The sequence below is a fragment of the Equus asinus genome, chromosome 4 (genome assembly GCF_041296235.1).
Source record: "Equus asinus isolate D_3611 breed Donkey chromosome 4, EquAss-T2T_v2, whole genome shotgun sequence".
NCBI lineage: Eukaryota > Metazoa > Chordata > Mammalia > Perissodactyla > Equidae > Equus > Equus asinus.
This window is the reverse complement of record NC_091793.1, coordinates 137,080,632-137,095,481: the sequence shown is the minus strand read 5'-3', so window position 1 is coordinate 137,095,481 and position 14,850 is coordinate 137,080,632. Positions and strand designations below refer to the sequence as shown.

General features: G+C 50.2%; 1 protein-coding gene across 3 annotated transcripts in view; it reads right to left on the bottom strand.

Moving 5' to 3' along the window:
* Positions 1-14,850, bottom strand: part of KIAA2012 (KIAA2012 ortholog) — a 105,566-nt gene that overhangs the window by 60,833 nt on the left and 29,883 nt on the right. For 2 of the 3 annotated variants that reach the window (XM_044768431.2, XM_070508409.1), the window contains exons 5-11: positions 14,498-14,637; positions 13,267-13,450; positions 12,515-12,657; positions 9,953-10,121; positions 7,335-7,481; positions 4,339-4,509; positions 1,813-1,920 (exon numbers count right to left, since the gene is read on the bottom strand). In XM_044768431.2, coding sequence (XP_044624366.2) covers positions 1,813-1,920; positions 4,339-4,509; positions 7,335-7,481; positions 9,953-10,121; positions 12,515-12,657; positions 13,267-13,450; positions 14,498-14,637 — 1,062 coding nt within the window. The remainder of the gene's footprint in view (positions 1-1,812; positions 1,921-4,338; positions 4,510-7,334; positions 7,482-9,952; positions 10,122-12,514; positions 12,658-13,266; positions 13,451-14,497; positions 14,638-14,850) is intronic. The other variant, XM_070508410.1, reaches the window with a different exon arrangement.

Below are 14,850 nucleotides of genomic sequence, written 5' to 3'. Positions count from 1 at the left end.
TTGGGCTTCCAAAGAGATGAGAAAAGGGTGGGCCTGAATAGAGTGGGAGATGAGACCGGAAGGGCAGGGTGGGCTGGTGACCAACCTGGATTTCAACAAACTGAACTGCAAAGATTTTGGTGTGGTTGGAGCAAACCCTTTGCAAGAGTTGAAAATTTTTTTCAGCACACTGCTTCTCAAAACAAACAACGAAAAAACTTTCCCATTAATAGAGACTCTCTGAAACCCAGATCTGTTCTATGGGCCCGCGTAGGGACATGTGGGTTTAAGGCTTTGTCCCACCTTCCAGGGCACATTCTAATCGCTGTCCAGAATGAAGGTCCGCCAGCTGTATATGGAGGAAAGGCTAGAGAGAGGCTTGCCCGCCTGACTGACTGATTCATTCATTAGTTCAACAAGCTTACAGCGAATGACTTTAGGTTTGAGAGGCAAGCAGGATTAAATATACTGTTCACGGGACTGAGACAAGATGGCGGACAAGTCTCCATTTATTCAACGTAAGCTACATTTCTCTCTCTCTTGCTTTAGCGTGGAAATTATTGAGAGATTTTTCAATGAACATGTATCGTGATCCTGTTATGCATGTGTCAGGAACCGTGCCAGGTGCCAGGGATGCCAAAACGACTGAAACCTCATATGAACAGTGTGACAACACACTGAAGGCCTAAACATTTCCTTTTCTGCTTCCGGCTTTGCTTTGCCAGAGTCTCTCCTGGAACAGAGAGGACAGCTGTGCAGCAGAACCATATTTGCTGTCCAGCTGCTGTACCCACAGTGTCACTCTGACACTGGCCTCCACATCTCTAACTCCTGCCTCCGCCAATGCAGAACCAAGTTATTTCCATACTCACAGCACAGGATAACCCAAGTGGTGGTGGAAGTGCTTTAATGTTGAATTTGGAACTAAATGCATGCTAGTTTCTGGAAACCCATGCACTAGGCCGCTGCTTCAACAGCAACAGACGCAACCTGTGAAATGCAGCAACAGTCAAGGAGCTTCCCAGCTGGCGGCAGGGCAAGAGTCAATCCCTCATTTCAGACAGGATGAGGACCCTGGACACAGGGAGGGACTGACCCCAAGTCATCTGACAACACAGAGGACAAGCCAGGGCTGCTCAGATCTCCTGGCTCTGAATCCACGCTCTCTTTATTGAGCCGGTCGAGACGCAGCCCACTACAGGAGCACAGGTTTTGCTCTCTCTCATCAGACCCCCTGCTGGCCGTCCGACTCATGCATACACGCCATGATGGATCCCAGGAGGTTGACACTCAGCACCCTCGGACTTCATTTTTTTTCCTTTGCAAAACGGCTATTGCCCAGAGCCAGCATCTCTTTTCCAAAAAGTTAACATGCCAGAAGGGTTTTTGGAAACTGCCTCGATAGCTGTCAGGAGCCAGAGGATTCGCAGTAATAAACCAACGTGTACCACGAGGATACCTGCTTGGCTTACCAATTAGCCACCTCCGCCTCTGGAGGGCGGTTGGAGAGAAGAGAAAAGGCAGTGTTTAATTTGGGCAAAAACCAAAAGGGCTTTATCATTCTCATCAAGGCATCAATAAGGCACATTATACCTCCTCCAAGCCATTCCACGGGGACGTCTCCCTCCAGATACTCCAGCAAGAGTCAACTTGTTATGCAAACATTGGGTTATTGTGTCTGAGCTACAGAAGCACCTCTGTGTCAGCGAGAGGGGAGAAACTGGCTGACTCGCGTCTGTTTTTAATGATGTCTCTGCTGCTGGGAAGTTTTGGAAGCTGCAGGTAAAACCTTCCGCTATGAAAATGAGGCCGACCCGGGATGGATCGTCTTACCTTCCCCACACAGAAGCTCCTCGGTTTGGGTAGGCCCTGGGAGGGACAGGCAGACGTTTTCTCCATCTGGACCCAGCAAAAAGTGTCCCAGTGTGGGGTCTCTGGAATCTTTTTGAAAACAAGCACAAACATGGGCAGTGTCAGCATGAGTGCAAGAGAGGAGGCTGCGCCCGCACCGTGCTCCCCGAGTCCCCAGCAGACAGACGCAGTGAGCTCAGGGCCCGCCAGAGCCCAGGGTCAGCCCCACTCCTGGGATCCGGCAGGAGTCTGGAGGCCAATGCAGGATGAACAGGGTGGGCTGCCACCAGCCCCTGTCACGCCTTTGTGAGAACCTGGAGGAGGTGGCCCCTCGGGGCTCAAGCAGCCCTACAGGGCAAGGCTGGGCTGGTGAGGGGCACCCAAGTGAAGGACAGGGGGCCCTTTCCTCCAGGTGTGTGTCGCCCACCTGGGCAAGTGCTTGGTGAGTCCAGCCTCTGCTTCCCCTCTCTGTCACATGCCTTTGTGCCGTTCTCAGCATGGACAGCCATCCCCTATGGCTCAAATGCTGTGACTGCCAGTGACTCCAGGGGGCTCAGGCCAAGGAGAAGGAAGTTGTATTTCCCTCAGATGCTTAGAAAGATTGAAGGTGTTTCTGTAACCTTACCTTCCCCATCTCCAAGGCAAAGGGGTCAGGAGCAGAGCTGGCCACCAGTCACAGCACACACTTATAAGTACACAAACACACACATGCACACAGAGGCAACACACACACTCGAGAACACACACACATATTTACACAGAGGTATACATACACGTATATATGTACACTCACAAGGCAAGCACACACATACATGCACAACCACCCATATGCAAGTGTGTCTGCATGAGCACACATATACCACACAGGCGCAAGGACACACACACAGCAACACTTGCACACTTGTGCGCAGCATGCCTGCGTAATCACACATATGTACACACAGGCACACACGTATCCTCACATGTACCTTCATTTACACACTCAACGTATGCTCCTGAGGCTTCGGGCTGCACTCTTACCACAGTCGGGGCCCTGGCATTGCTTCTCCTCAGATTCTCCCTTTATAATGACGTCGGAGGAGGAGTGTGAGTCTGTGTGTGTGTGTGTGCGTGTGTGTTCGGTGTGATTTCTCCTGGGCTACCCAACCTCTTGGGAACACCGTCAGTGCTGGCGTGACTGCACCTAAAGTTTGGTTCCTTTGTATCTAAGTGGAGGGCGTCGCTGCCGTGCGGTGCGGGTCCAGAAGGAGGGGCCACAGGAGGAAGGCGCCTGAAAGACGAGAGAGAGAGAGAGAGAGAGAGAGAGAGAGAGAGAGAGAGAGAGAGAGAGAGAGAGAGAGAGAGGAAGGGAGGGAGGGAGGGAGGGGGAGAGAGGGAGGGAGGGAGGGGGAGGGAGGGAGGGAGGGAGGGGGAGGGAGAGAGGGAGGGGGAAGGAGGGGACGTGATGCTGACCGTTTCAGCCTTGAATAGAGAAGCTGCAAACACATATGGAGTCATTGATCTATGTATTTAATTTATGCTTACAGGGCTTCACCTGTCCATGCTTGGGGGCAGGGGGTAGACAGAGGCACAGAGAGACAAATGGTGAGGCGTTCTGTGCCCGAGTGAGCATGAGATGAACAGGAAAGATGAGGGATCTGTTGTCTTCCTGGCGGCTCTTAGTGTCCTCCTCCCCGCCCCCCGCCTCTCAGTGTGTGAGTTTCTGGAAGCTGTGACTAGGATTCTGCCATTAAGAGAGATGCTTTCCTCACATTGTCCGGTGCCCAACACACAGCATCTCCTTCATCTGGTGCTCCACTGGAGAAAGCAGCCCAACACTCCTGGAGGGAGGAACAGCTGGCTGGGCTGCACTTTCTAGAAAACATTTTGTTGGTTTCCAGCATGGCACCTCCCTAAGGGGTTTTCAGAGGTAGTGTGGACTCTAAGCAATTTCTGCTTTATGAGCTGCCTTTAGCTCAAAGCCCCCACGGAAGCTGTCACTGCACCATCTGCATTATTGATCTTGTATAAGGACCTCAGTCAGTCTAAGTCATGGAGGGTGTGGGTGCTACCTCACCCTCCAGTGACAATCCAGTCCTCGTCTGTCTGTGAGCAGGCCTCAGGCTCTGCCCCGGGCTGAGGGTGGCCTCTGCCTGGGACTCTTCCTGTTGGCAGGGTCAGCAGGATCCCTCACCCCGGGGAGGGTTGGGCCTCGGTGTTGGGTGGCCCAGTCCATCCCATAGTGTGGCTCCCTGGGGACCGCAGGCAGCTGTGTCCTCACACTGCTGCTGGGAGGGAGGACAGCACGGAACAGTTTGGCAATGCGTGCAGGTGCAGCACACCCTTAAAACATGCACTGACTCTTTAGGAATACGCATGGTAAACACGAATCCCACTGACGTCGTCGTGAACACTGCCCATTTCCCCTTCAGCGGAGTGGCTCTCGGACAGCTTCATCACGGCTGCCGCGTGGCCCTGGAAGATGATTAAAATGAGCCCAGAGCCCCAGACAAGCCAAGGAGTGATTACCTTGTCCTTCCGCTGGGAGTGTCCCCCGGGGCCGTCTCACGACTGCGGAGCCTGTGGGGCTGCTGTGCCCTGATGTCCTGGGGCTGTCTGGGCCCCTCTGGCTCGCTGGACTTTTTCTTCCTTTAATCAGGGACAATGGTGGGGTCACATTCTGGGGTGGGGCATCATCATCTTCGAAAGCAAAAGGAGACAAACACGAGTGAGAGGACTTCTGGATCAGAAGGAGAAGGAAGCTCTCTTCTAAGTGGGGTGATGGCTCCTCCTGAAGGATGCTTCAGTCCACCCATTCTCAACCTCGTCCCTTTTCCAGACCAGCTGTCTCCCGTGGCCAGGGTGAAATCACTCTTGGCCAGAACAGTGGCACCTGGTTGACGAACCCCCAGAACTGGGAGGCACTGAGCAGCAGTTGTTATTACTCTCCTCATGTTGATGGGCTCCTGAGACAGAAGAGAGACGAGAGGGGCTGCAAGGTCCTTCCAGCCCACAGTGCAAAGGCTCTCACTAGGGGCCCCCCGGCTGCGGAGCTCACGAGATTATTGGCTACAGAATTCCAACCACAAAGCAAGTCTTCTAAGCAGAACCAATGAACACGCGACTCCTCCAGGTCATAGCGTGCAAAGCAGCACCTCCTGGGGGCAGAGAGGGTATGGGGCTGATGACAAGGCTCCACACAGTGCGTCCTGCCCTCCCCTCCGTGCTCTCCTTCTCTTTTCTCAAATCAGCTGGGACTGATCTATGGAGGGTGAAATCCAGTAATCTGAGGGATTGAGACCTTGTCTTAATCTCAGAGAGTGTCTTTATTTCATGCTCAACACACGGTTGCTGTTCGTGTTTAAAAGCCGGCTTCACACACAGTCTCAAAGTATTACAGGCTAGTTATTTGCTACGAAAGGGAAGGTGTCTGCCATGGAGAAATCTAGAGACACCACCTTTAACCAAATAATGAAACTGAACACCACTGATAATGGAACAGATGACAACAGATGGAATAAATATACAGGGATATTTGTGTCCCCTGATGTGGTGCACCGAGAAAGACACAACATCACGTATTTGGCTCTTCTTGCTAAAGATGTCTGATCTGAATCTGATCACGAGGAAACAGGCAAATCTAAGTTGAGGGTAATTCTGCAAAGCAACTGGCCTTCAAAACGTCCATGTCATGAAAAGCAAGACTGGTCAAGCGCTCGAGACGAAAAGATTCTGAAGAGGCGTGACAGCTAAATACGATGCATGATCCCGAGTTGAATCCTGGATTGATCAGAAAAAGAAAACCTCTAGGGAACGTTATTGTTATAATGAGAAATTTGAATATGGACTATATATTAGAAATTAGTGTTACACCAACGTTGATTTTCTTGATTGTGATAGTTGTGTTGTGGTCATGAGGGAGAACATCCTTGCTCTAAAGAGATATGTGCTGATAAGGGATGAAAGGCAAAAAGTCTGCAATCTATCTCCCGATGGTTCAGCAATAGAATAAAATCTGTATGTGTGTATGTGCACATACAAAATCTGGCTTCGTTTTTATAATGGTAGAGGTGAAATAATCCAGGGCTGAGCAAGTAAATGGGTATGGGCCACCTCTGTGGCAATGGGATGGTCACACTTCCTAGCTCAAATCACCCTTGCCCAGGAGCCCCTGTGTGAGGAAGACTGCCTTGAAAAATGGGACTCTCTGGATCTCTTTATGTGACTTCTACGAGGTTGGGTCACGTACTGAACCGACTCACACCAAGGCACCAGGGACTTCTAGCCCGGCTGCCCCCTGGCAGGGTGGCAGAGGAGGGACAAGTTCTAGAGAGTCAGTCCCTGTGGACATGGCAGCTCAAAACAAGTGGAGGGCAGTGTGAGGTGAATGACAGCAAAGACAAAATTCACTGGTGTGGCCTCCGACCCCAGTGGCTCAGGCTGTGCACCTGACGCTGAGGCTGCAGGTGGAAAGCTGCTCTCTGGCCCATTTGCACACAAAGTGGCCCTGGCCCATATAGTATTTGGATTTTTTTTGAAAAGAAAGACTTTTTTTCAGTCTTTAGGATGATTAACTCTCACTTGAGAGACGGTGTAAATGAGCCCGTGTCCCTGTAATCAGAGGCGTTCTCAGAACTGAGACATCTCGAGAGCGTCCCAACCTGGGCTCATGGTTCTGTTTCTTCTGAAAGGCAGTGCAGCCCGATGGGGAGGCTGCTGGTGCGGGAGACCTAGCTCCCGTCCCAGCCGGGCCACTTGCAGCCGTGCCACCTCAGACAAGCGTTCTCTCAGGGCTTCCGTTTTCGGATCTGGGAAGTGAGGGTCAGATCGTTGTGAGGAGGAAACGAGATAAGATGTGCTAAAAACTAACCCAGTGCCTGGCACAGAGAGAACTCCATAAATATCAATGTTCCTCCTTCTCCTTCTTCTGACACCACTGGTCAGAGATCACTTAATGTTTGTGATACTGTCATCTTGCCCTTTGGAAAGGAGTTTCAGTTTTCTGAAAATGAGGCGCTTTCTAAATATGGCCCATTACTTTCAGCTTAGCCAACACATAAAAATACACACTTAGATGCACCCATGTGTGTAATTTCAAACGTCCATATGATGTTTTGAAAAATTAGAGTGAAGACTTTTATTGATATTATGGACTTTTTAATGAATAAATAAACATCCCTAAACAGGTTAGAAATGAAATTTCATTGATTAAAAACATAGGATAAACCATAGAGCATGCAGCGAACTTTCAGTAAGTTTGGTGCCATTTTACATCTGCAACCAGAAAAATATTAGTAGGGGGACGATTTAATGAGTAAGTAACTTATGAGCTAGACACTAAACTGGTTCAATGACAGCACTTCAGTTAAGGCAGCTGCTGCCTGAACAAAAGACACCTTCGGGTGGCTGGGGGGAGCTGACCTCCCTTCCAGCTCCTTTCTCAGGGCTGGGGGTCCTTACGTGTCTTGCCTTGCTTCCCTGCTGGGTGAGAGTCTTGTGGAATGCTGGAGGGCAGGAGGGGTTACCTTGAGGCGAGAGTGTGTCCCTGCCCGAGTCCACTGGGAGATGCACTCTTAACATCCTTGGTCTTGCTAGGGACGTGCGCTTCAGGGAAGCCCTCCAGAAAGGTCTGGTCTCTTCTGTCTCTGCTCCTGACTCAGGGTGTGGAGCTCCTAGGAGACAATGAGAAAGCCAAGTTGTAGTAGACATCTGTGGTTTTTGCCAGCCATCTCTTCTTTTTGGGGATCCATCTCTCCCCTGCTCACACCATGTGGTTTGGGTGCAGCTGAGACCATTCCTTGATGGGCACGTGACTGCAGCCTGGCTAAAGAGACGCCTCATTGCTTTAGCCACAAGGATCAGGTCCAGGCACATAACCCAGTCAGAGGCAAATCTGGTACTTTTGCAAGAACTTTTAAGAGGCATATCCTTGCTACTGGGGTTAACAGGTGAGAGGTCAGTGTGGAATTGCAGGAGCCTATCTTGACCACCATGTGGGGACAGCCTGCTTGAGAGGAAACGCTAACAGAGCTGAGAAACTTAGACAAATAGTGCCCAGATGCCATTTTCTGAGACCTGGATCCAACTGAGCCTGGAGTTAGCTGGTCTTTGCACGACCAATGACACGAGCTCATAATACATTTCTTTTTTTTCTTAAGACAGTTTGAGTTAAGCTTCTGACACTCGTTACTGAGAGAGTCCACACTGACTGACATACCAAAGAAGGAAGAACGCAGTGCATTCACTTTCTCTGTACCTTATTCCTATTTTGCATTTGGCACTGTGTTGGCACACTCCAAGTGCCTAACAGCTTTAAGAATCTGGTTCCCAATGGCCTGGCGACCTTCCTTCTAGGGTCATCATGGAAGATACTCAGGATTTAATTGAATCCTGCTAATAGTCTTGTCTTTGTGTGTAGTAAGTATGTCTTTTTCTTCCAGTGTTTTGACATCTGGGACCTTACTGATCCTGGGGAGACTGTCCCCCCGCAGCGCTAGCTGATTCCTAGAGATGGTAAAGGACTATGTGCGAGTTCACATTTCACATGCAAACCAACCAATCTAGAGCTCCTGACCCCCACAACCTCCGTTACCCAACTCTTACACTCTAGGCCACTACCCCCTGCCTTAACCCCCCAGGGCCAGGTACAGACAGCGAGGGCTGGCCCCTGCCCCTGGAGCCTGCCCAAACCACTCAAACTAGCCAACCGCAAACCTGCTTAGCCTGCTTGCACTGCCTCGCCCACTCCTTCCCCCAAAAGGCAGTACTCTCGCCCATTCCCCACCCGCCAGCCCTTCTGGTCCTGACTGACCCCGGTGCTTCCCCGTGTGGTCCTGCATGGCCCGGCGTGCCCTCTCCTCTTGAGAACTCTGAGTAACAAACTGTCTTTTCAATGGCAATGTCTCCTGATCTGTCAGCCTCACTGTACCTGAATAATAATAAAGCCTACATTTAAAAATATTGGTTTTTCTTTTTTAAGGAGCCAAGTAACTTTTTTTGAAAGGTAAAATTATATACAGCAAAATGTACAGGGCTTAAGTGTACAATTCACTGACTTTCAACAAATGTATAAATCCATGCAACCAACCAAGGTTTAGAACATTTTCATCACCTTAGAAATTCCATTACGCACCCTTCCACTGACTGGTCTTTCAAGCTCAGTAGGTAAGCATTCTTCTTCATCTTGAGAATTCAAATAGCCACAGAACAAAAATTCTCCAAGAAATCAGTGGCAGTTGCTGCTGAAGTTTCTACAAAGCTCAGAACTAGGACTCCCTCAAAATTGGAGTCAGCTGTTTAGAGGGTCACCTACCTACCTCACGCTGCCCAGAGAAGTCCTAGGAGCGAGAATGTGTCTTAGGCCAGGGTGCTGTGGGACGTCTTGGGAAGGTCAGAAAGAATTCCTCCTGGGGGTGTAGGGTCAGCCGTCGCTCAGAAGCCTCCTTCTAAAAGTCTTCCTAAGTCCCCTGTTGGAAATGATGTCTCCCTTACCCCTACTCTCTTAGCACTTTGCTTAGAAGCACAAAATCTCTGCCCTGACAAAGACTGTAGAAATCATCTAATGTTACATAATAACCTAATTCAAAATCAGGAAAATGGCTCTTCAGGCAAACTTTTATCTTTCTTTTATAAAATGAAGATCCAAAGACCCTTTTTACCTTCGCTGCCAGGAAACTCATCTAAATCCAGGGCTTACCTAAAGCAATGAATTCATCCCAGCTGTCTGATAACATCACTTCTCTGCTCCTTTTAACCAGTTTTTTTTTTCAATTTCAATTGTGCTGTTTTATATACTGTATTTATTTTTCATAAACTGCCTTAAAATTCTTGCACCTTTGTAACATCTGTGGTGCATCCGACTTATTTGTGTGTATGCCTGACTTCCATTCTCTTCCACAGTTTAGCAGAATGCACTGCTTAATGAAGGGCTCAATAAATATTTTAAAAATTGAGTTGAATATGACCAGAGAGACCTACTTCTGGACTTATTCCCTTTCCTTCTTTTAAAAAAAAGTTCTCTGAAGAGGATGACCCTGGGGAGGGTCAGCCATGGTTTAGGAGAGGGCTGCATTAGCCGGTCCCACACCCGGAGCTTCCTGACCTGCCCGAGCTCCCTCAGGAGACCCGTCCCGAGGGGACCTACCTCCTCTGCGGGGTTTTTCTTTTGGAGGTTGCTGGGTGTGGAAGTGAATCTCCACGGGGAAGATGAAGAGCTCTGCTGGGGGCTCCTGGGCTTTAAGTCCACTCCCCAGGGGGTCCAGGACCCTGGGCGGTTCTTCTGAGATAGGAGGTAATTTCAAAGCTTTTGGTGCCTGAGAAAATTTAAAAATAAAACAAAACCCATTAGGGCAGGTCTCTAAGCCCTGCCGCCTGCAGGGGACAAATGACAGGGAATCTTATTGTGTCTGCAGCACCAGGAGCTGCTGGGTGAGGTGGCTTCAGTCCCCATGGCTGAGAAGCAACGCTGACCACCCAGGGAGCCGGGAGTCTGTCTAGGGGGCTGCCCCCAGCCTCTCGGGAGCTCGGCTGTACCCTGTTAACCCAGCCTCTGACTCCTCAGAGGAGCACAAACAGATAAATTCAAGAGCCTTTGGGAGGAACTACGGTCTTTCTTCACCTTGCAGCTGGGGAAACAGCCGGCTTGAAACGATGCAGCAGAGATTTCTAAGTACAGAGAGAGAGAAATCTTGGCATGTGTTGTCAAGGGGAAAAAGCAAAGCTCAGAACGTTGACTGTGCAACCTTTTAGGGAAGAAAGGGTGGAAAATAAGACTATGCGTTTGTCTGCTTACCCCGTTTACCCCTCAGCCTCCACACCCTCCTCTGCAAAGTGAGAGCAATCACCCCAGCGGGGCACAGGGCTGCCGCGAGGATTGAGCGAGCTAGTTACACACAGTCACCATCGTGTTTGGAACTAGGAATATTTCTGTGGTATTTCTTTGAGAGCAGAGTCTTCTCTCATTAGGGTTTAGTACCCAATCTCCCCACCAGCAGGATACCTAGGCGTCCCTACGCTTCCGCAATACGAACACGGCTAAAAAAGCATCTCCGTGTGTCAGGATCTGCCACGACTCTAGCCCAGTTTTTTTGCATCCAAAAAGCCTCAAAACACGTGTCTATATGTATACATGCGTATCTGTGCACAGAGAGACACACACAAGGGGTACTACTTCGAGCCTCCTGTTTCCAATTACGCAGAAGTTTCTGGAAATTTCTCCTTGTCGTCTGCAGCTTTTAACACATGAACTCCGCTCTAGGAAACACATCTTTGTGCTGGGCGTCAGGGAGTCCAATTTCACAGAAGGAAAAATAAAAACGGTTCTCACTGTTTTAGTGCTCGAGAAGAAAAAAGATCAGAGACATATGTAACCATCCTCCGTGCTTAGAGTTGAATGAGGAAGGAAATTTAACCAAACACACGCAGGGAAATATTTATAATTTCACGACATTAAGAAAATGATTAAGCAGACGTGTGCACATAGGCTCTCTGTGTTCCTGGAGGCCTTCACTGTCCAGGTGCCAGCTGCCCACCAACTGCCCTTTTCTGAACACTGACCTGGTGCATTTTGTTTGACAAGGTTTGCATTGAGAAATCGATGTGGAAAAACTCAGATGATTTGTGTGAGGTATGGCCGACAAACCAAGCCTTAATTTCTTTATTCTAATTAAAAATTTACCGAGTTTTAATCTAGTGGAAAATTTTGCTTTCCTCTGCTAAACCACAGGCATGGGTTGAAGGCAGGGACTCCTGTCCTCTGAGCCTGGCTCGGTTCTGGGCTGACCCGGGGTGTGAAATTGAGGGCTTCCCTTAGGCCTGCCATTTACTCCTGGTCCAGATGCACCTGGGAAGACAGAGGCCCTTCTGGTGTGGATGGAAAGGTTTAGGTCAGCTTAGACACAGGAAATCTGAGAAAATCCTGAACAGACTGAAAACAACCTCCCCCACTGGCTCCAGGACCACCCAGGGCTCCTCCAGGGCCATTTCCCATGACGCGAGTCCCCACAGTTAACCAACACCGCTGCAGCTCCCAATCGGACACAAGACGCTCTCACAGACAGGCATCACCCCCTCGCATCCTTCCAGCAGCCCTAAGAGTTGGCCTCATTATCCCAGCACACAGATGAGGTCACTGCAGCTCAGAGGGGCTACAGGGCAGAGCGTTCCGGGGCCCTGTGTGCCCTGCTCAACACAGGTACCTCCAAGCCACCCACTTAGAATGCAAGGCAGGACCCGGCCAGAGACAGCAAAGGACTTCTCTAAGGAAGAAGGTGTACCTGACGTCTGAAGGAGTTGATAAACTTGCAAAATTTGCCGTTTATTTTCAAAGGCGACAGGGCCTCAATTAAGCAAAACCATTGCTGGATTCAAAATCTCCAGCATTTTGAGTTTGAAGTGGGTCAGTTTCTTACAAGCTCAAATTCTGTCCTCACAGTTTGCAGGTAAGCCCCAGCCCCTTAACAGAACAAAGGGTTCCGTTGCCACCAGAAAGTGAGGAAATAGCGTATGCCTTGGGGTAGAATCGGGGCAGCTGAATTCCTTCACCCGTCCTTCACTATTTTCAACGTTTAGTAAATTACTACAGCTTTGTCCCAGCTCCACACGGTGAGCTCAGAAGCAAGCAGGGCCAGTCCTCTGCTGGAGGCAGCCCCTTGGAGTCGCTTCATTTCCAGATCGAGAGTGATCTCTTACACACACACACACACACCTTTTTCGTCTTCACTTCCCCAGGCGTGCTTTTTTCTGAGGCGGTGCTGGATGCTACAGGCGGGAAAAGGCACCTTTCAGCTGGAGGCTCCGGGAACAAGCGGCTGCTTCTGCCCTTGTGGAGTTTCCTGTCGCCCTGTATGTCTGTGGGAACAGGAGAGGATGAGAGCTGACCAGCTGCAGGCATCTGGACGGACAGTGGACTTTCCACTCTTTCTGCTTTGGGGTCAGTGGGAGGCAGAAGGAGGGCCGGGCACCAAGGCCACCACGGCTTTGGCTGAGCAGGTTCGGGGAGCCCTATTCTCATTATCCGGGTTGGGTTCTTGCTGGCTGAGTCAGACAATGGAGACAATGAACCCCTAATAATAGCAGTTAATATGTGTTAAGTGCTAAATGTGGGACAAGAATTATGAAAAGGATTTTACATGCATTAACTCCATCTCTGCAGTAGCCTTATGGAAGTATTATTACTACCCCCACTCCACAGACGAGGAAACTGAGCCTCGGTGAGATGAAAGAACTTGCTCAAGATCAGAGCTGGCAAGTGGGGGTAAGCTGACCCAGGCAGTCTGATTGCAGGATGTGCCGGTGGAGTGCTAGGCAATGGGGAGTCTCATTCCCACCTCCGACTGGACTTTGGCTGCTAGTCTAAGTGGCACGAGGAGGTGACACTCTGAGTGCCTCCGTGTTCTCCAGTGAGCTCTGCTTGACTAGGCTTACCCAGATCAACAAGCAAGACGTCTGGCTTCTTACCGCTGAGGTCTGCCTTCCTGTTGCGGAAGGTGCCTCCGCAGAACGTAATGTGGGGTTTGTCACTCAGGAGCCAAGAATGGGCAATGTGGGCGTGCCCACAGGCCCTCCTGGAGGTCAGCTGCCAGTTTTCATCGTGGTTTTCCTTCAAAGCCTGTGCACAGTGCTGATTCTCTCCGGCCATGTCCTAGAGAACGACAGAGACACACTCCTGTGAGCAGGCTTTTGTGAGGGGACGAGCAGGTTCCTTTAAATCAGACCTGTGGCTAGATTTGTGGTTCTAAGGATTAAATTTCCTTTGCAGCCTGGGAAGAAAAACATGCCTATAATAGCAAGATCTCTAATGCTGTTCATTACAATAAAGCATGTTATTGTTGATGAGAGAAAGGATGACATTTAACCATGCCTGACATATACTGCCTTCTTGCAAGAAAAATTAAAAATGAAAATGAAGCGCTAGTGTCACTGTCCTTCTCCGTCACGGGCCGTCTCTCCCCTCTCCCCTCCGTGGTGTGGCACTTCTCTTCTCTGCCTTCTCAGTTCTCATGGGCACAGCACCTTCCTGTGAGTCAAATGAGTTTATTCAAGACAGGAGCCTGTGTTGTCTCTGCTGCTCTGAGCCACTCTCATCTTGTACACACACACACACAGAGGCCTTAGAGTTTAGAAAGCATTTTTACATTTTAGCTCATTTAATCCTCACCGGAGCCTTGTAAGATACATATGATAACAGCTCCATTTTACAGAAGAGAGCGTCCAGGCTCACACTTAGTTAGGTCTCCCGGATGGGCTCGCCACAACCAGTAAGATGGAGGCCTCAAACCGAGGCTTCTCCAACTCTGAGGCCGAGAGCTCTTTTTTTCTAGAGAGGACTACAGCTGCCACGACGCAGTGAAGAGTGTCGGGAGGCTGTGTGGTTAAATAAGTTTGGAAAACCATGAGTCAAAGTTAAAGTGCCTACTTTAGTGACAGAACTTCTCAAAACAGTGCACTGTGACCCTCCGGAGGAGAGCGTGGTACGCGGCATTTCCCAAACGTATTTGGCTATGAAACCCTTTTATGGTGGAGCATCTGGCAATGCTAGGCTCCCACGGGTGACACTTTGGGAGACAGTGGTCAAGAAACTCAAAGTACTCTTCTCTTCTCCGGAGAACCCTGAGAGATGGTGCAGGGAGGAAGCTTCCCGCATGAAGTCAAGAAGAACGACGCCCGGGGAGCCCGTTAGAAACGGTACCTCGGCCAGCACTGCCTCTTCCCGCCAGGGCTGCTTCCTGAGTGGCGGCAAGTGAGTCCCCTGGCTGCTGTGGTTCTCGGGTACAGAGCCTTGGTCCACGAGTCCAGCCCCAGCTTCCCCTTCATCCAGGCCCTGTTGACCTGCAATGGTGAACAGCGGGTCAGCCTGGGAACCCCAGAGAAGGGCAGGGTCCTCTTAGCTGCTTCCAAGCTGCCTCCCTTCTTGCTTTTCTGAGCAAGTGCTGGGCAAGGCCCTCCTTCCTCCTCCTTCCCTGTTCCTGTCTTTCTGCTAGCTCTCCGCGAGAGCGGCAGCCAGAGCAGGGACAGAGCTGCGCTTGGAGTCAGGCTGCTCAG